The sequence below is a fragment of the Cynocephalus volans genome, chromosome X (genome assembly GCF_027409185.1).
Source record: "Cynocephalus volans isolate mCynVol1 chromosome X, mCynVol1.pri, whole genome shotgun sequence".
Lineage (NCBI taxonomy): Eukaryota > Metazoa > Chordata > Mammalia > Dermoptera > Cynocephalidae > Cynocephalus > Cynocephalus volans.
The window spans coordinates 6,178,162-6,201,715 of NC_084478.1; the positions used below are offsets into that span (position 1 = coordinate 6,178,162).

The 23,554-nt window shown below is 42.6% G+C and overlaps 1 protein-coding gene across 1 annotated transcript in view; it reads left to right on the forward strand.

Moving 5' to 3' along the window:
- Positions 1 to 23,554, forward strand: part of STS (steroid sulfatase) — a 77,020-nt gene that overhangs the window by 47,335 nt on the left and 6,131 nt on the right. The window contains exons 7-8 of the mRNA XM_063084104.1: positions 10,105 to 10,264; positions 16,396 to 16,517. Coding sequence (XP_062940174.1) covers positions 10,105 to 10,264; positions 16,396 to 16,517 — 282 coding nt within the window. The remainder of the gene's footprint in view (positions 1 to 10,104; positions 10,265 to 16,395; positions 16,518 to 23,554) is intronic.

The following is a 23,554-nucleotide window of genomic DNA, read 5'->3' on the forward strand; positions in this document are numbered from 1 at the left end:
CTGGGCCCCTTTCCCTTCTACACGCTCATCCTATGTGATCTTATCCAAAGCCATGACCTCCAATGGCATCCCATAGCCCTAACCTTGACCTTTTCTTGGAGTCCTGCACCTGTGTGCAGCTGCTGACTTCACATGGGGCTTGGAGGTTCACTCAGCACATTGATTGAGCAGATCTAAAGTCAACCCTTCATCCCCCATGCCCATGCATCCCCCACTCTGCCTGGTCTCACTGGACTCTTGACCCGGTGACTCAACCCCCAAAGCTGGGGTTTTCCCTCTTTCTTTGACCCCTTTGAATTCCATTTTCCAACAGCATATCCTGGACACTTTATTTCCTGAGGGTATCTGACATCTGCATCTGTTATCTCCATCATTGACAGTCTTCTCTAGGCCACCATGGCCTCTCCCGGAGCTTTCTTCTTGGGTTTCTGGGTGGTCTCTTTGCTGCTTCTTTGTTGTTATCATCCACTCTCCACCCAGGCACCTGAATGAGCTTTTATAAACATAAACCCAATGAGCTCTGAATTTCCTAGGGCTGATGTAACACAGAACCACAAACTGGGTGGCTTAAAAACCACAGGAATTTATTTTCTCTCAGTTCTACAGGCAGAAGTCTGAATGTAAGGTGTGGGCAGGACTCTGCTCCCTCTGAAGGCTCTAAGGGAGAATCCTTCGCTGTCTTTCTTAGCTTCTGGCGGTTGCCAGCGATCCTGGCATTCCTTGATTTGCAGACGCACTACTCCAGTCTCTGCCTCCATCTTCATGTGGCTTTATTCCATTCTTAAAACACACTGTTATCTTCCCATCCACCAAGAATAAAAGGTGAAGTCTGCACCCGGCTGCACACAGTCCCAACGTGACCTGCTCCTGCTTGCCTTTTCTATTCTCTTCCTGGCTTTTCCTCGGGTCTCCCAACACTTTAATTTGTTCCCACCTCCTGGCCTTTCCACTGGCAGCTCATTCTGTTGGAAAACACATCTTCTCATCCCTGCCTTTGTAAGGGCTCCCTGGACCTCCAAATGAAAAGTCTTTGTCCCTTCCTACTCATTCCGTCACCTTACTTTAGTTCCTTGCATATCTGATATTTTACCCATTTCTTGACTTTATTTCCACTTAGTCTGTCTCTCTTATTATAATGTAAGCCCCGTTGGGAGCAGGGATCTGGGCTGCCTGACTCACCACTCTATACCAGTGCTTAAAATAACCACATAGTAGCTGCTCACTAAACACCTGCTGAGTGAATAGTGGACGCCTCCCAGATTTCCCTTCCTTCTGTCTCCTGGGACTCTCCCTGAGTACTTCTCCCCTTTCCGATAAAATACCCTTCCTTGGATGAGACCAGGATCTATAAGATCTGCTTATAGCAGACTTTAGGCTTCTTTGCCTCTTTCTCACAGTACAGGATTCCCTGTCATCTCAGCAGAGAATGGTTAAACTCCTAGCTCTGGCTTCATTACTATCCCTCTCCCAAGTCAAGGTCACGCTGAAGGGAGCTTTCCCTCCCCTGTCCCTTTTCCTCTGCCTACAGGCAAGTAATAAATGTCAACGGAATGGATAAATTAACTCTGTAGGTGCTTTCTAAAGAAATATGGGAAGGGGAACCATATTTTCCTGAGTGTTCGATAATGTCTACGTTCTCCATGTGCAGAGAAATGCTTTTAAAATTCCCCGGTGCCTGCATGGAAGGCACGGCCTCTTCTGGCATTTCTCCTGAGCCTTTTGTGCAAATTCCAAGAGCAGTGGGTTGGCTGAGTCCACATCCCTCATGAGCTGCTTCTGACAGTCAGTGATTTCAGCATCTCTTTCCCTCATGCAATAACACAGCCTTCAGAGAGCAATTGATACTTTTACTGGGGGACGGGGAGCAGATAACAGAGGCTCTGGTCGTTTATTCCAAGGTAGTTATACTCAGGTTCTATCTTCAGATGTTGGCAGACATTTTCACTGGCCCTTCAGGCCATGTCACTGCTTAGTCTACCAGGAGGTGTCCCACAGCCTTTTCACCTTTGAAAGAACATCACATTATCTTCACTTATCCATTCACTCATTGGGTTAAATGTGACTGGCATGCAATCATATGTGTCCACTATTCATATGTTCATGTGTAGCACATGCAAGACACAAGGCCAGCTCCTCAGGTATAAGGACAAAGAATACAGGGTCCCTGATCTTTGGTCACTTATGTTCTAATTGTCGAGGCAGAGAGAGATCATTTCGGTATAATGTACTGGTAAGGGAACCCTTAAGGAGGAACGGCAAGCAGATAGTCCCACCTGGAAATTCAGGGAGCCTTCCAGGAGGAGCTCACATTTTGCAGGCTGATGTTTTGAAGTGTTGGCTGGGGGAGGAGGGGTGGGAAGTTCACAGCAGGCAAGCACGAGATGCTTATGGGGAGTACAAGAGCAGCTGGGTATTCTAGAGATCAAAGGGTGAGGGAGGGATGTCACATGATGAGGCTGACAAGGAAGGGAGGGTCAGGTGATGGAGGCTTGGTGCCAGGTGCAGGTGTTGAGCTGAGCTTTGATGGGGAGGAAGGATCATTGCAGGGCATTAAACTGAGATGGAACGTGGGTAGATTCAGTGCGCAGATTCCAGCTGTAGTGTGGATTTAAAGGACGGACATCTGCAGGCTGCGGTCGGACACCAAGCAGTTGACAACAGTGTTCTGAACTGAGGGAGAGGGAAAAAGGGAGAGGGTAGATTCACGACCTATTTGGGTGGTAAAACTGGCATTAGCTGTTGGCTGTTAGGCTAAGTGGTGGCAGGGTAAGGCTTATGGAATCATGTATTCACACCGTAGTGGTGATTGCGAACACTGCCGCCTAAGTTTAAAAGCCATTGGGGTGGGAAAGATACTGAATTCGACTTGGGGTTATTGAGTTTCAGGTGTCCTACATGCAAGTTAACATGTCCACATGAATGAATACATATATTTGCAGGTAGAGGATGTCACCCAAAGTCAGTTTATAGGATGAGTAGAAAGTACAGCAGTGGACTGGAGAGCAAGAATGAATGGGGAATAATTCATAAGGAAAACTGAGGCAGAGTAGTTGAAGAAAGTGTAAGGAGAACCACAGCAAGTGTGGCCATGGAGGGTGAGAGGTTTGGGAGTTTCAGGAAGAGTGTCATCACCAATGTCACATGCTAGAAAGAAGTGCAGACAGGTAAAGCCTGGGATGTGACCCTTGGAATTGGAAATAGACGCTCATGGCTGAACTTTGCTGAAGAGATTGATGGTTCTGCTTGGGTAGATGTCAGGCTGAGGTCAAATGAAAAATAAGTTGGAGGTGTCAGTGTGAAGATGCTGAATGTTCCCAGTTTCAAGGAGTTCAGGTGAGAAGAGAAGGACATTTTGTCTTTTTAGGATGTACAGTTGTATACATATTTGTTTATAGGCGAAGGGAAAGACAAAAAGTGTTGAGGTTGAAGGCATAGAAAACTGATGATGAGAAACCAGGGAGGAGATTAGAACAGGTAAGCACAGACTGGGGAACTGACCTGGAACAGAGCGACACTTCACTCTGACATGCATTCAACAGGTATTTATTGAACACCTGCACCAAGCAAGGCTGTGTACTAGATACTGAGGATTTGGTTAGGAAAAACTCTTGCAGAGACTCTAGTTTATGGCATTTATGCTCTGATGGCAGAGACAGATGTCAACACGTTAATAAGAAATTATTAAGAAACCTTGAATGATATGAAGTAGAGTGATAGGAAAGTCAAGAACAGCCAGGCTATTGAGCTAAATTGCCTGGATCCAAATCCTAGCCCTGCCTCATATTATTTGTGTGGTCTTGGATAAGTTCAGTAAAGTCTTCTCATCTTTAGATCAGTTTTCTCATCTTTAGAATTGGAATAATAGGATTGTTGTTGTAGGAATATCACAGAGGATTGTTGTCATCACGTGAAAATGTCAATACAGGTAGAGTACATGGAAAGTGCACCTGGTGAGTGCAAGGTATTGATGTTGTCTACTAGAATGCAAGATTTATGATGGGAGACAACATAATCTTACTCACCTCTGTATCCCCAGAATCTAGAACATGCTATAAGAAACAACTTCTAACTGATGACATAAATGAAAACAGAAAACACTTGAGCTTGGACTTGAAAGATAAATAGTTTAACCAGAGGAAGGGAGAGCTGTTAGAGCATGGTTGAGTGCAATAAATAAATCCTTTGGTGCTGGCCATTGATTAAATATTGGGTTTGATAGAAAGGAAGACATTGACAAAATTGCTCTCCTTTTTGGCTTGCATAATTAGGTGAAAAGAGGTACATTTTAGGAATCAGGACTCACAGGCAGAGTTCCGTATGTGGTTGGCATGTGGGGAGGGGTGTGAATGCGATTACTTAGTGTCAGGAGAGAAGAGGGTCAAGGACCAGCCCTCTAGGAAATTGAACATAAAAGATGAGATGGAAGATGATCACATGAAGAAGACATTGAAAGAGTGACTGGGGAGATGGGAAGAAAATTGAGAGAGAAAAGAAGATTCTGGGAAAGGCATGGTGGGTAGCAATGAACACTGCTGAAACATCACATAAGATGAGGACTTGAAGAGTTCATTGTATTTAATACACATGAAAATGGGTATATTTTTAGTGGAGACGTAGGGGCAGAGGACAGATGGACAGAAGGGCTGTGAAAGGTTAAAAATTTCTCAAATTTTTAAAAGAAATTTGGTCGTGAAGAGAGGCAGGCTGAAAGGAGGACGTTGGTAATGGGAAAGATTGGAGTATGTTTCATTCTCTTGAGTAAACTTCAATAGAGAGATATTTTAGATGCAATGGATAATTGAGAACGTCAAATTTCCGATATCATGGGACACGAAGTCTAAACTATATGAGGAGGATTGGTCTTTGAAAAAGGAGGGGTATTTTCTACTGAAGAGAGAGACAGGACAGCAGATGCTGGTAGGCTTGAATGTCTAATGGCTGTAAGCTGAAAGTGTCCTCACACGAAGTCTTCCATTTCCTCTCTGTAGAAGGAAGCAGAGTTAGCTGCTGAAGGACAAGGGGTGGAGAGAACTAGGGAAGCATGTGGGATATTAAGGTGGCAAGCAGGATTACAGGGGATGGTTGACATCCTGGTTGCATTTGGGGATCACTACACTGGCAGTAAGCAACCCTATTTTGCCCCTTTTGTTGGAAGCATAAAACTAAGAAGATCTGGATTTATAAAGAACAGATAGTCATTTTCATGGAGGGCTGGAGTTCTGCCAGAATACATGGCCAAAGATCTATGGACGTTCGTCTTTTGGCAAGAAAATGATTGAAACGGCACATTATGTGATCTGAGTTGGTTGCAGGGACTAGATAAATAGGATAAAATTAGCAAACACTGAGATTTGATGTGCTCTTTAGAATGATCGGGACTGTCCAGTTAAGGAGGAAATGGAACTGCGGAATCATCAGTGTCTTAAACATTGCCATGGACAGAGGACTGGATTGCATCGAATTGCACTTTCAGTTGACTTCATGCAAAATGTGTGACCTTAATACCACACAGTTAAATGTGGCAGAGTTGGGGCCCAGTTGTTGAAAAAGCAACCTTGGAAGGCAGGAGGTTGTGGTTGGATAATGGGATGCTTGAATTTCTTCCTTTTGAAATGAAGCAGATTGAGGTAGTGTGGTCTGGCATGGTCTGCAGGACAGGGAGGGTTTTGTAGCTGCGGAAAGTGCAGAGACAGTGGGAAGGCCGTGGTAGCGGTGGTTAAATTGGGCCCCATGCAGGCAGGGACTTGAGGTAGCTCATGCTATGAGCTTATTTTCCTGGATGAAAAGGAAAGAGAGTTTCTCTTCTGAGAGTAAAAGGACAAGCCATTTGGAAAGACTCTGGTAGAGAAGACTTTTGGAATGGAACTGATTAGGGAAATGCACAAGCCCAGCAAAGTTGAGAGACCAGGAGAGGTTGGAAATAGGAACTTGTAATCACATTCATCAGTAGGGTTGTTACTTTTCTCCCCATAGCAATACTCTTCATTGATTGATTAATTATTTCATTCATTCAAACAATACATTGGGCATCATCGCTTTGGAAGGTATTATGTTGTGAACTTCTAGATTCGGTGGTAAATCAGACTTAGCCTGTTCTCAAGCATGATTGGTCCCACTGGAACAATAAGATGTGCATAGAATTGATTCTGAACAAACTGACTGTCATTAATTGTCACATCCTATAAACTTGGATTTGAACAATACCATGGACATTGGAAGTAGGACATTACCCGCTGTGGTGGCCATAGAAGACTTGATGACATTGGAGGGGCATGTTACCCAGGCTTTCAAGGATTTATAGAAATAACTTGGGTGGGGTCCAATCCTGACAGAGCAAACATAAAGAGCAATGGAACTTTCCAGACAGCAAGAAAGGACACACAGTTTTCTGGGACATTTAAGTGAGGCTCAGCCGAACCAAGGTATGATGTCAGAAAGGTGGACCACAGGTGGGATATGGTTAGCTTTACATTCCAGGCTAAGATATATTTGTTTTAGTTTTTTATTCTTGCCGAAGATATTAAGAAGGAGTCCAATTAAGTGAAGAAACAAATTGTTAGTAGAAGTTGCTATGATGTTTTCCGCCAATATTGAAGGATTTAATATTATATGGAGTAAGGTCAGGGTTGGTATCCTTACCCCACCCCCCAAACCGAAATTCAATAACTTAGAGCAAGGTGTAACCAAACTATGGCATGTGGACAAATGTGGCCCCAAATTTGACTTTGTAAATAAAGATTTATTGACACGCATCCATGCTCATTTGTGGATGTTTTGTCTCTGGCTACTTCTTGGCTAGCACAGCAGAGTCAAATAGTTGGGGAAGTCACCCATAAATCCTAAAATATTTACTATCTGTATCTTTAGAGAAAAAGCTTGCCAATCCCTGGCTTAGATTTGTTAGCAGTGTGATGTATTGTTTAAGTAGTCACTCTTAATTAATTGTTCAAAGTGTGTCGATTAATTTTAAGGGCATTCTTCAATTCTTTACATCTCCTTTGAATACTGACATCAACAGGTCCTTGGTTTTTATTTTTACTCTGACAATAGGTGGAAATATCGTTATGTCTATAATTGGTGGGTTTTAGTCCCTGGAGTAAATCAAGGACAGTGTAGAATATAGCATTTTGGGCAAGAAAACATTTAGTGTGAATTCCACTCATCACACGCTCCAGTGTGGTTTACCTCAATTCAGGGCAACAGTGTTATTCTGGGTGGGAAGACACCCAAGAGGAGAAAAGTGAAAAAATAGAATTTCTGTAAAACTCTGCCCAGATGAAGCATCAGAGTGACTAGCATATGCTCTCCCCATTAAAAGTGATTTGACCTGCTGTGTGGTAACATTCGGAAGGACAAAAATAGAAACCTGGTTTGTAGACAGCTGTTCCTAACAAGAATCTTGGAGTAAACCGTGGAAGAATCTTCTCTACACTTGCCAGCAGGGACCGAGTCAGTCAGCCATCATCCTTCCATGATGAGAACACCACCAAAATGCTAAAAGTGTAAATCTGATGATTATTGGACAAATTTTAAATTTAGATTATGCCTTTTTCTCTGCCCATATATTTTCAGGAAAAAAAAAAATCCAGATTACTCAACCTGTTTTTTTTTTTTCCTTTCCCCCACAACCTCATTCTCCAACTTTCCTAATCTTCTCTCTCACTTCCCAACCCAACTCAAAGCTTATTGACACGGGGCAGGTTTTCCCCGGTAAAAAAAACATTCCCTGAGTTTTGTGTTGGCACTTAGAGTTACCTGTGGATGTATCTGAGTTGTCCTTTGAGACTTTGAGTTTCTGTAGGACACAATCCATATTCATATATTGCTGTGACCCCTTTGGGGATCTGAGAATCAGTAAAACCTAGTGTTTAGCAGGGCAGACTCTGGAACTCCCCCTGGTACCATCTATTCCTCGCTGTGTAACCTCTGCCAACGCTTTCTCAACTGTGAAAGGGGACACCTGCCTCACACAGTGATGGTAAGGATTGAATGGATTAGTGTATTAGTCTGTTTCTGTTGCTTATAACAAAATATCTGGAACTGGGTAATTTGTATTTTGCTCACAGTTTTGGAGACTGGGAAATCCAGGGAACGCTTATGATGAGGTCCTTTGGTGATACAGGGTCTCACGTGATGAGAATGTTGGAGCAGAGAAAGAGAGAGAATCTCTCACGCGTTCTTCTTTCAAAGCCCTCAGTACCATGCCCATGACCACCGTTATTCATCCATTCTCTGCAGCATGGTCCTACCATCTAATCAACACCTTTCAATCACCATTAATAGAATTCCCCACCCTCCCAACAGTCACAGTGGGGGCAAGTTTCTAGAACATAAAACTTGGAGGACAGAGCTCAAGCTTTCATGAGTTTGATGGGGCACGTGCAATCCATAGCACTTAGTACGTGTAATAAGCTCAAATCGTTTCTGGGATATTTTAAATTCCAACATTATAGCCGATCCTAGTACATTGTTGCTTAATAGACGTCGGCCGAATGAATGAAGCATTCTGTGATCACGCTCTGACTGGCTGTAAACTCCACTCATTAATGATGACTGTGGTGCCCCAGACAGCATTGTGCTGTGCTTTTTTCATCCTGACAGATACACTTTGTGTGTGTCCCTCTCCATACTACACATGTGTGTAATATGGCAGGAGGAATAATACTCAAAGCCACACCATCTGACAAGCAACCGTGTTTGCTCATCAACACATGCCTGGAAATGTGTGAGCATGCTTCGTCTGGCATGTTGTTGCGTAGGCAGTGTGTGCTGGGAACTGTTTATTATCTGCTAGAAGTTTTTTTAAATATTTTTTTTAACTAGGGCTGTTGTAAAAACACTTCTTTTACAGCTCTAGAAAATTGCACAAGATTATGTTTCTTGATACATTTCTTTAGTTTCTGGATATAGATTAAGAACTGCAAGAGGAGAGTCTCATGATGTTACACGTAGCGGATTCAGATCCACCCACTGAGCATATCTTGAGTATAACCATTTGTTATCAGAAAACTAGCTGTGGACGAAGCCATCCTGGTGCCATCGTACTAGGTGGGTCTGGCAGCTGTAGGCACAACTGACCCCCACAGTCCTGTGCCTGCTTTGGGGGCACTCTGTGTATCTCACCTGAGCAGAGGTAAGCAACGTCTTTGTACCCAGGCAGAAGTGTTGACACCAGGTGGCTATTTGTGGTTTGGAGCTCCCCGGGGGATCTAGAATCTCTGGAAGGCTGTGATATTTCTAGGATCTCTCCAGGAGTTGTGTTTTATTTCATTTTGTTTTTGAAGTGGTTTTGCACCAAGCGATGCTGTCTTAAAACTTCTCTTCCATAACCTAGAGTTCTGGGATGTTAGCAAAGTCCTCTGACATTCGAGTTGTGACATACATAGACCTTGGATGTGCCTGTGGATTTCTGTGTCACTTTCTGCTTTTAACAGTGGTGCATCTCACCCACTCTCTCATGTGGCTCTGCGGACAGGTGTACCCCTTACCTTCACCCGCTGAGCCCCAGGAAACCATCCTAGGACACTGACTTATGCCTTAAAGATGGTACCCATGTTAACTGCTGGGAGGATGAAAGATGTGCTCAATGTAGTGGTCCTTCTTAATTCCACGGATCAGTTGTGTCTTCCTGAATTTCTGAGTATGGCATACCTGGGACCCTCTTCTGGCAGGACACAGTCAACTTGGCACCAATTCTTTTGCTGCAAAGATGAAGTGATACTGAAGAATTGTTTAAACTCACAAACTTTGGAGTTGGAAAGAGCTGGATTTGTATCTGTAACTCCACCACTTATTAGACTTAATTACTGAGTCATTGACTTGGATTTCTGTTGTTTTGAGATTTGAGTCTCCCGATTATAAAGTCTTTCTTGTGCCCACCCTATAGTGCTGAGCATGTCATGCATGGTGGTCACTGTGTCATATATATTATTGCCTTTCACTGCAACACATCCCATTATTGCTCATGAAATACACATTGAATCCATGTCATTAGAGCACTTGGCTCTTCCAAATCGACCGCCCCAAGTTGAGCATTGAAGACTACATCAATGTGAGAGTTGACAAGATTGTGATCTCCTTGTTTCCTCTGTCGTGGTGCTTTAGGAGGAAAAGCCAACAACTGGGAAGGAGGAATCCGTGTTCCAGGCATTCTTCGATGGCCTGGGGTGATACCACCTGGACAAGAGATTGACCAGCCAACAAGCAACATGGACCTGTTTCCTACGGTGGCCAAACTTGCTGGATCCCCATTGCCTGAGGACAGGTACTGTGATTCAAGAGTGGCGGGTATCACCTCGGCCCTGTTTCACAGGCCAGTGTGTTCCACCTTGCTTACATGATGGCCTGCTACCCCCGGCTGGGCTTGTTATCTGTGTCTAGCTGTGGGACCTACTCGTGGGTTAGCCAAACTAAAAACTTCACTGTCAATTCCATTATCTCAGTGGGAAATAAACTCAGAGGCAAATTTTTATGACTGGGAATGAGGAAGGATGGGGTTTAATGCACCTTCCTCTTTTGCCATCCCGTGGATCCTGTCTTTCCCATGGCTGTTCTGTCCCCATCACCATGTTGCCATCGGGCAACTGGACAACCGTGCCTTTGACCTCCCATGTTCTGATCCCACACCTTTTCTTTCGGCCCCACTCAGCAGCTCTTTGCAGCAACACTGGGAAAGGCAGCTGGTTCCCCGGCAAAGGGCCCTGTTTCCCAGCACGTCTTCATTTAGCAAATTCTAAATGAAATGTCTTTCTCTTAAATTTAAATACAACTTCATAGGATGTTGCCAGTGGTTCCTTCTTAAGTGTTATTACCAATCTGAAGAGTTTTTCCGTGAAGCACGCTGATTAATTGTTTTCATTAGTTTGGTGGCAGCCAAGGCTAATGGCATGCAGGCAGCTGCAAATCTTGTTTAAATTTGGCTGCCAGGGAAATAAGAGGAAAGGGGGATCAAAGCCAAAAACATCTCCACCAAAGCAAGCCCATGGATAGGCTTTCTCCCCTCCCATTGTTTTCAAGCTTGTTTTATTATTTCCCCTTATTGCTTTCAAGGTTCTGCGGTAGATGTACGCGCCTCCGCACACACACATGCACACACACACACGAGAAAGTGTCGAGAATTTAGTCCTTCTCAAACTTTGTGGTCTCAAGACGACCCCTTTATATTTTTCAGTGATTAAAGACCCCAATGATCTTTTGTTTATGTGGGTTCTATCGATGTTTTCATTTTAGCAATGAAAACTGAAAGTTTTTTAAAATTCAAAAGCACCCAACACCCATTCCTTGTCCAACACAGTGGTGGTGTCATCTGTAGGTCACCATGGGGACGCTGGCAAAGTCTACTGTATGCTTCTGAAAGAGTGGTTGTGAAAAAGACAGAGAACATCTTTCTATTATCGTGAAAAGAACCTTGGCCTCGCAGACCTCCTGAAAGAGTCTCTGGACCACACTTGGAGACTTTCTGGTGCAAGATAAGAGCAGGGATTCTAGAGCCGCACCACTTGAGTTCAAAGTCTTGTCTCTGCAGCAGGCTGAGTGTTGAAATAACAGCACTGATTTTACAGGGACGTAAGGATTAACGACATTTGTGCATGTAAAGTGTAGCATAGAGAATGCATTAATATGTGCTATGTCTGTTTCGCCTACCATACTGAGAGGGTGCAGTAAGATATAAGGGGGGGGGAGAGAGAGAGAGAGAGAGAGAGAGAGAGAGAGATGATCGTTCTTTTCTCTTCCACAAGCCCAGGCTTGTAGAATCATAAAATCTGAAGGCTAAAGGGTATTATTAGGATCTTCTACTCCAAACTCTTTTTTTTCCACTCTAGCGACAGAGAACTTGGCAGTAGTAATTCAAAGAAAGTCTTTTCTTATGTAAAGCCAAAAACCTCACTCTCGATTTTATGTACTCCTGGGCCCTAGTTCTTACCGTTGGAATAAAACTTAATACTTCCTCCAGTAGCTAAAACAGAGCATTCATGCAATCTCATTCATTACATTTTTCTCTCATGGCCCATAATATTAAAATCGCCACTGCTCTTCACTTTCATAATGTCTTTCAATGGTTTTTTTGCCCAGTCGGGGAAAGACAAGGTAAGGAAAAAATTCAGAGGCAAAGGTGAAAATCCATAGCAGGAAATCTCACTGTGGCTGCCTCCTGTCAGCTGCAGTCTGAGGCTGGTGGGGGTGTATCTGTGTTTCTTATAAATGCTCATCGAGGAAGGAAACGGCCTCCCTCTTGGGTAGAGCCAAGTATTGTGTGCGTGAACTTCTGCAGTCAGTAGAATGCATTCTCTGTGAGGAAAAGTCCCTTCTCTGTTGCTGATTCCTTTTTATGCACCTCAGTGATGCTTGCTGGCCTGAGTCACATTGATATCAGATCCTGGCACTAGACTAGCTATAAAATGCCTTCATAATCTAGAGACAGCATAGATTAGAAAACAACAGTCTGCTTCCAAGCACCTTGTGGGAATAAAACTATCACACAATTTCTTATATAAAGCATGTTACAAACCAGGTGCAGTAACATTCTTATGTGTTTGTCCTGGAGGCTTTAAATATCAAATGTAGTGGTTCTCGCCCAGTGGTGACTGTTCCCCTTGGGGGCTATTTATCAATGCCTGGAGACATTTTTGATCATCTCTGCTCAGGGTAATACTGGGATCTAGTGGATAGAAGCCAAGACGATGTTTCTAAACACCCTGCAATGCACAGGGCATCCCCTGTAATAATGAATTATCTGACCCTATATATCAGTAGTGCTAAGGTTGAGAAATCCTGCTCTAAAATTTATTACTGCTCTTTTAAGGAAAATGTTGTTATAATGGGAAATCCCATCAAAACTTTTCAATAATATCCTCATATCTATGTCCATCTATATATGTGATACACAGATCTCTACCCTTTCAAAAATAGTATTAACTCTTTCCAACTAATGTTGTTAGAAACCAGCTTTCTCCATTTCTTACTAGAAAAAATATTAAATTTACATTTCTTAGGACAGGAAAGTTATTTAGAGGATTGGACCCACGCTGTTTGACAAGCACTTAACAAGGTGCCTTCCCTTCTTTCTGCATCTTAGGTCAGAAGGAGAAAATTTCTGTTCAGTGGATCCCCATACTTCTAGTATAATGCTGTAATTCTCAAGAGACATTTGGGGTCTAGTCCTGACCAGTCAAAGCTTGGTGGGAGATCAGAAGCCCTTAGATCCAGGGTTTCTACTTAAGTAAAAGGAGAGGTGGTCCAGGGATGTGCAGGAGAGATGTCTGCCTTACAGTCTAAATGCTGCACTGAGAATTCTCTAATTTGACCCCATGGTGCACCTCTGTGAGACTTCCCTCCGGCAGTGAATCTTTCCTTCACACACACTTCACTGATTCATTTGCAGTCAGTTGCTTGGTTATCGAAAGAACAGCCAATGGCTTTCACCCTGTGCATTTTCAGAAAAAATATCCAAATAAGCTGAGTGTTGAATGTTTACAAATATGAACGTATTTAATTTGTGAGAATACCTTTCTGGATACTTAGGATTCTCTTTTGACTATTACCGATACAGGTACTTTCTCCTAAAAATGCCTCCATAACTATTACTTTCTATATGGAAAATCACTTTATTTTTAATATTGCACAGGTAATTTACCGACACTGTGCCCCCAAAGTAGCCTCTCTATCAGTCCCCAAGACCTGCCCTTCTGTATCTCCCCAGACCTTTTCCTCCTCTTGTGATTGCCTCAGTCATTCTCAAAGTTGGCCAGACAAAGGGCAGGTGGGAAGTACATTCCAGGTAGGAAGACGGGTGTGTTCAAAGGCTCAGAGCTGAGAGAGAGCACAGCAGAGCAATGAGGTAGATACAGTTTTCTAGAACTTGCTGTTTCCGATGATGTGAAAGTCATCATGCTATTTAAGTGGACCTGAAATTCTGAAATGACGGTGCTTGGAAACAAATTGTTAATGTGGCATCATTGTCAGTCAGGAACCAAAAGAGAATAATCTCACCTTCCAAGTTAAAAACAATCCCACGTGAACACCTTTTCCACCAAGAGTCAAGAGGATGCTACGAGAGAACACATCCAATTTTACAGCGTTGTCTGTGTGTGCAAAGGTGCTATGAACCCCTGAGTGGGTCTGCAGGAAAACTCTCATCAGACTAGTTCCACAGAGGACAGCAGTGTTTGTGTCACTTTGAAAGTGGGTCAGCCCATCTTCCCCACATCATGACATTATAAAAATGTTTCCATACTAGCAGCATGAATCGGATTGGGCTACCCGCCGGGTTATCATTCCCTGTGAATCGTACACGTGGTTTAACACAATCCCAAGTATTTTCGTAGCTTAGACACCACATAAAAGTTTAGCTCAATAGGGTCACTTTTGATTTCTTTTTATGGCAGAAATGAGCTTCCCTTGAGAGGCCATATTTCTGCAGCACCGTGAAATGGTGGCTTTCCATAGCAGCGTGATTTATTGCCTGCTTCCAGAAAAGAACACATTAGGTGTAAGATATTTTTTAAAAAAGAGTCTCTGCATCGGAAAAAAAAAAAAAAAGAAGTTTGCAGAATAGAGTTTGCTCCCCACTTAAAAAAGAAAAAAAAAAAAAAAAAGAACCTCAAATATTTTGCTTATAATAAAGAAAAAAATACGTAAGATTTTCGAGTCTTATTTTTTAATTAAATCCTTCCTCTAATTATCATGACCAATTTTAGGTATCAAATATGGATCTTAAGAAAGCAGCTCCTTCTCCCACATTCTTAAGTCTCATGTGGAATGTGTGCAGTATTGGCGAGTGAAAATTAAAAATATATATATATATATATATTCAAGAACTAAAGGTGGAGGTGTGTTTGTCCACAAACTGGAGATTCCATCTTGCTTTTGGGAAGATGGAAAGACCCTCTGTCCTCTTGGATTAGAGGTGACAGAGAGGAATCGAAGCCCTCTGTCCCGTCTCTCGCCTTCAGATCTTGTTTCGCCATTGGGGGCTTCTGATGGTCTTACACTCATGCCTGCGCACCTTTCCCTTTCTCCTCTACTTTTCTTACCACCCTCTTCAGGACCTCACATCATGAAGGCCTGAGCCTTTCTTGAAAGGGATTTGAAAGCATGAAATACAAGAGCTGCCATGTCAGGATGGAAACAGGTTTTCAGAGAACACGCTGCGTCTGAATGGAACTGTCTCTACCACGTTTCTTTCTCTTCCGCTCATGGGGAACAGGAACGTAGGTTTGGGAAGGGAGCCAAGCCTGTCTTTTGTTCTTATTTTTAACTTATGATAATAGAATATTTTCAGCCCTCGGCCTTCTGGGGAGTACATGATTAATAACAAGCATTAAGGCCAGAGAAGTGCTAAGCAGCAAGGCTATAATTACATTATGGATTTTTAGCAACACCAAAATAAACCAAAGAAAAAACCCCAGGGACAGGGGACCTCTTAAGCACGCTTACCCAAATTATAGAGCCATGTTAATCTTCCCATTTCTAAATGCCTTATAATAAGAGATGACAAGGGTATAGTATTTCTAATCAGAGAAAGAAAACCCTCAAGATAAATGATTTACCTCTTTCAAAGAGCTCTTGCCCTTTGTTCTAATGGCAGCCCCTAATGGTATCTATGACTTCAGTTTCTCAAGGAGCTGTTAATCTATGTTTAACTCAAAACAAAATTTTAGGCTTTTTCCCTCTACAGAAACCCCAAGAAATCTTATTCTGCTCATCATCAGTTTGTACGTCTATTATTTGCAATCTGGAAAGTTCCCCTTCTTGCCTAGTTAGATACCCAAGTGGGAGAGGAGATAGAGTTTTATTGGGGAACAGTCCATCTCCAGGGCAATTAATATTATTAATATTTACAAATAATTGATTATGACTGAGAAATTTGCTTTCATTGAACTGTACTTCATTCAAGTTGCCCCAAGCTATATAGTATCTTTTTTAACCCAAATGTCAGGTACTCTTGTTTTCAACAGACTTATAGGTCATGAATAATTTTCCATTTGGCAAGGTAATAGACAGAAAATTGGGTTCAGGAGAAGCAGTAGGGAGAGTAATTGAGAGCATGAATGCCAGATTGCCTAGGTTTCGATCCCATTGGCTTTTACTAGCACTGTGACCTTGGATAAATTACTTAAGCTTTCTGTGTGTCTGTCTCCTTACATCTACCGTGGGGGTGACGGTTGTCCCAAGTCATGCTGCTCTTTGGAGATTTAATGGGATAAGTACAGAAACAGAGCTGGGATCCATGTGTCCCACGTGGTGCCCAGTTGGGGTTCGTTAGTCGTTTGTGTGTCAGATACTTAATCACGATGACATAGCTCCTTCCTGCTCTCATTGGTTCAGAAGTCAGGGTATTTTAGTGCAAGGATGATGAGGTGCACTCCCCACCCTGATGCCCAATTTATCACACAGGATCATCGACGGGCATGATCTGATGCCTCTGCTGCAAGGGAAACGCCAACGCTCTGATCACGAGTTTCTCTTCCATTACTGCAACGCCTACTTGAACGCCGTGCGCTGGCACCCGCGAAACAGTGAGTAGACAGACTTTTTTCCATTCTTCTCATTTGTGCAATCCACGCTGGGTTAATAGATGAACTTAAAAGATGGCTTTGCTAGAAAGAGGCGAACAGATGCCTAAAAGTACAATCAAGCTTTGCTCTGTCCTCTTTTCCCCCTTCCTCCTGTCTCCTCTTTACCTTTCTGGTCACATAGTCGTCCAGGTAAGATATCATGGGACCATGTCGTTTGTGCACCTGAATGCCACCAATGGCTCCTCCTTCCTGGCAGAGGAAGCTCCCATTTCCCAGCAGGGCACTGTGGTCCCCTCCTTCATGGCTTCCACAGCTACAGAGCATCATTTCTTGGCACATCCTCTTCACTGAGTTTCAGCCAAATGGCCCCAGTGTTCTTTGCATCTTACAGGTTTCTCTACCTGGAAGGCCCTCCTGCCTTCTCCTTCCTGGAGGGTGCTAATCAGTCCTTCCAAGAGCACAATGAGCCACCAGCTCCTCCGCCTCCTCTCAAAGCATCACCTTGGTCATGCTGATCAAAAGAGAATGAATGAATGAATGGCTCTTAAATATTTACCAGACTTTCTTTATACAGCCTCAAAGATAGCAGATCATGACTCATTAAGTCTGTCTTTTGTCACTCATGTACATTTGCTAGATTGAGGTATTTAAAGCAAAGTTGATGTTATCACATTTCCCAAACCTGTTGTTCTTTAAGGGGCGCACTGTAACAGGATCTAATTTGGATGTAGTGATACCAGTTTTGCAATGGTGTTTCTAACAAGTATAAAGGAACAAACAGAACTGAGTTGTAATCCTAAGGGTGGTTATAGATTTCAGACTTTTATATCCTTGTAAGTTAGAATTGCAAGAATGTTCATATCACTGAGATGCCTGAGGTCTATGGAAATCCAGCAATTTAAACAACTCTGGTACATTCTAGAAGTAGAGACTGAGGTTGGACATTCCGTGTCCTCTTCAGAGGTGAAATAAAATTCCCCTTCTCTGTAGGGTGCTTTGGGGTTTTGCTCCTAAAGGCTCGACTTCCCCGGGGCATGTGGAAACCCCCAGCTGCTGGCTCCTTAAACTGAGGTGATTCTCACTCTGTCCTCCCACTCGTCTCTCTCCCAACCCTACTCACCCAGCCAATTTACCAAAGTCTTATGATTTAGAGAGCAGCTTCTCTGTTATGTTTAAAGTGGAAAATTACAACCTTTCCATTAGCCACAGAAATCATACCAAGGTCACGCCATGAAGTTTCTACTTTAAGTCTGGACAGCTTCCTGCTGATATGTTCTAGAAGTCAAAAAAACCAAAACAAAACAACAAACAAACAAACAAACAAAAAACAAGAAAAACATGGGCTTAGGGTTCTAGACCTGGAAGGATTCTATCCATGTACCTCATCAGTGTGTGTGCAATTCCTAGTCTCTGTAGAGATACTCTTTCTTTTTTAGATCAATTTACAGCATTTAGGTCCAAGCCCTCTGATAAATGAGAGCTGTGCTACACCTAATTTCTTTTTATATGGAGCCTGTGAGGGGTGGAAAGAACAAAGTTTCTGTGCATCCAGGGTGTTTAAAGATGTATGATATCACGTCCTGGACCTTGGCAGATTGCATTTTTATACAACCAGAACCTCTGTCAGAGAAGCCAAAAGCATGTATTGGATGGGAGGCTGGAGAAACACATTACGTGGAAGAGAAAAGAAAAAGGGACAGAAAGAGAACAGAAAATAGGAGTAAGTGAGAAAAGCAAGACCCAGTTTCTGACAGGCAGCTGGCCCTGGGATAAAATGTGCTTCTTAGACAGACACGAGTAGCATTTTCTCTTAATGCATTTCCTTAAACTCTTCTACCTTGAACCAGCAACATACAAGAAGAAATCACAATATCTGTAAGGCTGGAATCATTCATCTAGCCAAAGGGTCTTAGTAATCCATGGATTTTATGAATCATTTATGATTTACTCATCAGATTGTATCTGAAACTCAGTAGCCATGTTTGCTGTTGTGGCTTTCCATACATGGCTTAGTGTTTAGTTATTCAGTCTTTTGCTTATTCATTTTTTTTCTTACAAATGAACTCCTAGTATGTGCAATGTACCGCACTAGCCCAGGCATCTGTCAGTGAGTAAAACAGACGAAATTCTGAGCCCAGGAGTTTTTCACATCCCAGAGCACTATGTGCTGCTAACTGGGCAGAGTTCTGGGAATACAGGGATGCACAAGGAAAATGTGACTCTCATCTGTATGGAGCTTCCTGTCAACTGGGGAAGACAGACGTTAAACAAGTACTAGTTGAGTGAGTCTCCTTAGGTCACCTCAGATCTACTTTGGTAGGAGATTGTTGATAATCCCTGGAGTATGTGGAACACTTTCCATAAGTCTTAGGGATAAGGGGGTTGCCACCAGACCTCAAAATACATTATCAAAAAGAAAAGAGAGAAATTTAGTATGGGAGCTTAGCAACAGGCAATGACATGTAGGCTGTTAAATCATGGTTAGTTTGCATTTGGCCATGTTGGCAGTGTTTACACCATAGCAATTGGCAAACACAACAGATCCAGGTTTGCTCCTGCCTCAGAGAGCTAATTACCAGCAGTTCATTGACACCAACAAACTAGAACTGACTGGAAATGTTTTTAAGATCCAATTACCATTCTTCCTGATTAGTTGGAGGCCTAAATATTGCAGACTCATTAAATTCCTGTTTTCAAAAAACTTTGAGCTAGGATTCCATTTCCACCTTTTTAAAACATGAATCCCCTTTAACTTTCACACACAATATCTTCTCTATAGTTTACTTGTCTCTGCAATTGGACATAATTTAATCATGATGCAGCGTCATTATCTCTTTTGTATTTTAATAGAACTCATGGAAGGCATTATTATAACATGGGTAACTTTCTTGCTTTAAAATGGGAATTTTGAGTTAAAATTTACTGTCCAATGTGTGTGAAAAATTTTGGCTTTAACTTTTGACATGTGAATCAATGTTTTTAAAAATTCAATGCAATGACAACTTGATTTTATACAGGAAATTTATCTTAGAAGGTAGGTAGTTACTTGGCTCCAGAATTCTGTTGCAGATTTTCAATCTGATGAATATAGTTTCTAAAATAAATGCTCACATTAATGTGTGAGCCCCCAAACCAGCTGGACATACGAAAATCCGTGGGCTGGCTGTGGGCATATTCTGGACTAAAGTGCAATATAGTATATAATTAATAGTTTAAAGCATTTTCTGCAAACATTTATGGAATCTTAACATGATATAGAAAAAAAAAAATGCCACTTGTACAATAGTGCCCCCTTATCCCCAAGAGATACATTCCAAGACCCAAGTGGATACCTAAAACCTCAGGCAGTACTGAAACCGGTATACACTGTTTTTTCCTATACATACATACCTGTGGTTAAGTTTAATTTATTAGTTAGGCACAGTAAAAGATGAACAACAGTAACTAATAATAAAATAGAACAATTATAACAATATCGTGTAATAAGTTATGTGAAGGTGGTCTCTTATTGTACTGTAGGCTTCCTTCTCGTGATGATGTGAGATGGTAAAACACCTACCTGATGAGAGGACGTGACATGAGTGATGTAGGCATTGTGACCTAACATTTAACACTTACGAATTGTTTATTTCTGGAATTTTCCATTTAATATTTTTGGACTGTGAGTAACTGAATCCGTGGAAAGCAAAACTGTGGAGGAGAGAGGAACTACTGTATTGGAAATGTTATGCTTTTGGGAGGAAACATGCTCTCCAGGAAGCTACAAAAATTAGTTCAGAGGAACGGACACTGGCGGAGACTCACGCTGACCCAGCAGGGCCTCGTAAATCCCGCTGTGTTTTCAATTCATTTGTTGGCAACTTTTTTTCCTAGATTAAAAAAAAAAAATCTTCATTAAAAAATAGCAACAAAAAGCCATGAGATAATAGAATTCCTTCTAAAGTAATGTGTTCATCTCCGACCCTCAAAAAGTTTCCTTCTTTTCAAAATCGAAGATATGTAGTGGTTTAAAATAAAAACATTACTGTGGCAAGAAAGGAAAAAATACGTTGTTTACGATTTAAAATTTTTCATTCAATTAAAAAATTAATTTCACCAAAGAGAAGATTCTAATAACAGCTGCCATGTCTCATGAGTTAACCAGCATAAGAAAGTCTCTACCTAGTTTTCATCGTCATTAATAATTTTGGTGGGAACTTGTTGGATGTCCTTCCTCCTCTGATCACCAGAAATAGGACCTAAAAGGTCAGAAATAAAATATTGAGGCTGATGCAACATTTGCAAATTTAAGCTCACCAGGTACTTTCCCACACTTCAGCTTACCTTACCAAGGACATACTCTCACCCTACCATCACTTTGGCAGTTAAGAAAAGCATATATATGCAAACCATTTCAAGGACGTATTTTAAATCTTAGGATTTCTTTTTTTAATACCTCAACCCAATGCAGCATCCCACAAGCTTTTGACCTTTCAGGCTTTCATCCATTAATTCTTTTGCACACCTACGAACCCAGTAGTGAGGTGAAGCGTGTGCACGCATCACTGCAGCAGCGTGGGAGGGTGGTGTGTTGAGGTGGACATGCGTTGGCCACCAGCAAGAATGATTTAGGAGGCTGGAGAAGGTTTTCCTGAACTTGCAAAATCTCTACTTAATTTATTTTATATCATAACCACCTGCAGACACATCAGGGACAGGCTTAACTTCCCCGACTACTCATTTCCTTTAATGGGAAAAACAAAACAAAACAAAAACAACTCCTAAATAGATTTTGTTTCCTCCAATGTAGTCTATTAAACATATATTTTTCATACGGAACTTCATATTGCATTATAGACAGTCTTAGACAGTGTTTGAGATAGACATGCACTTTTCGACTAACTTTTCATATGTCTGACCTAAGATGAGATTAATACCATGGGTGAATATAAGTTACTCTTGTCAATTTGCCACAATGCAAACTCACTTCCTTATAAAGACAAAATAAACCAAAATTGAATCATCTTTCTTGAATACCAAACGCATTTTTTTAAGTTTTAAAAAATGTGTTTTTCACATTCTTCAATCTTAGGTCAGCAACCAGCTTATTCCACGCTCTTGACCACAGGTCATTTCTGGTCTTTTCTCATGTTCTCAGTCCTGCCATTTCATTGATTTTCTGCAGCATTCGGCACGTCTCTGTGCTCTGGCTTCAGTGTGGCGGTGTCATGGTTTTTCCTCCTTATCTTCTTGCATGTCTCTCCCCTGCTCCTGATCTACTTTCTTCGGCTGCCAGACCTAGCATTTTCTACAGAGACGTTTAGTTCTAACCAAGATGTGTAAGGATCAACAATTATTTGTGTTCTCCTTTCTTTGTATCTTCCGAACAAAAGTGTTTCCTAGGTGGTTGTAGACTTTTCCCTCTGTTGAACTCTTATTCTTGACATGTGTCATATTTTCTTTGGGACCCTTCTCTGTTTTCTGGAGACATTTGACAATAACAATCCCTTGCATTTCTGGCATCCTTCCCACCGTCCAGATACTCTGCTAAGTGTTGCCTTCTATGTCTCATTTCATCCTCCTGATTAAAAGCATCAGATTTGGCTGCGAGTAGCAGACAAGAAAAAAGGAACAGTAGCCAACCTGACAGAGAAGTTTGTATCCCCATCTCATGAGTGACTGAGTGACGTCTGGAGTTGGATGGTCCACAAAGACTCCGGGGTGCGGAATCCTCCAAACTCTCTCTCCACACCTGTGCAAGGTGGCAGCTTCACCTTTGTGAGGAAATGATGCTGGCATCCACCCTAAGAACACCAAGCTGGTGGGTTGGATAGAAAAGATGAGGAGAGACAGGGCATATCTTCCCAAGGAGGATATCTGAACTCTCTCAGTTAAATCCCAAAGTCCAGAAGCTGGTCGGTCCCCTGTGCACAACTAGCTTCCAGGGAGGCTGAGAAGTGGAGCCTTTTTCACGGGTGTCCACACACCCAGGTGAGCTCTCGAAGACTGTGGAAGACCGGGAGACCAGCAGGCAGTCTCTCCCAGCGTTATTTCTCCCGTTGATGGACAGGGAGACAGCAGTGTGGAAAGTCACGTCTTTGACATACAGTGACAGAGTAGAAGGCAAAGTTGAGATTCGCAACCAACAGCATCTGCTTTCAGTCTTGTCCCCCATTAACTGGAACATCTTCACCTAAGATGATACATCCTTTTACACACGATGACAAGACGATTCCTCCACGTAACCATGTGTCTCAGCATCTCCGTGGACTATTCCCGGGATTTGCCTGTGGCCTCTCGGCCCCTAAGTGTGGCCGTCCTCGGGGTTGGCAGCTCCAGTCTTCCCTCCCCAGGCTCTGTCCCTGACCCGCAGCCTCTCAGCTGACCCCACGTCCACCCTTATGGCTCTCCTTGGACAGTCTTTCTGGAGGCACAGGGACTATGCTCGTCATATGAATTCCTGAAGACCGCCTGTTTTTGGACAAGAGATGCCAGGGCTGCAAATGTACTTCCCCCTCTTTGAATTCCTTCCCCACACATCTGCCATTTCCAGATGCCGTTCCCCAGCACCTTCGGGCACCTGTGGACAGAAAGTGGAATGTCCAAGGCTTCCTGTCAGTGCCATGGTGACAGCTGGCTTTTTTGCTCTCTTTCAGTCCCTTCCTGCTAATCTCCATCATCTCTTCCATTTTTAAAATTTACCCAACACATTTTTATCGGCTGTGTGTCATATGTAAGGCACTAAGTACCACCCATCTACGATGCGGGAGATACAATTGTTGAAAGAGAAGTGAGACCACAGACAGTGACAGACCTCAAGGTCTGGGCGAGTGGTGAACACTGGTGAGAGGCACAGAGGAAAACTGGTGACTTCCAGCTGGGAATTGGGACAGGCTCGTGGAGGAGCAAACGTGGCAGGGCTTTGAAGGGTGGGTAAGAGTTCAATATTCAGAGGCAAGGAAGGGAAGGACAGGAGTTTCGTATACATCACACACACCCCTTTGTAACAGTTTCTGTATTTCTATCCTCCAATATGCAAAAGCTGAGGCTTAGAGGGA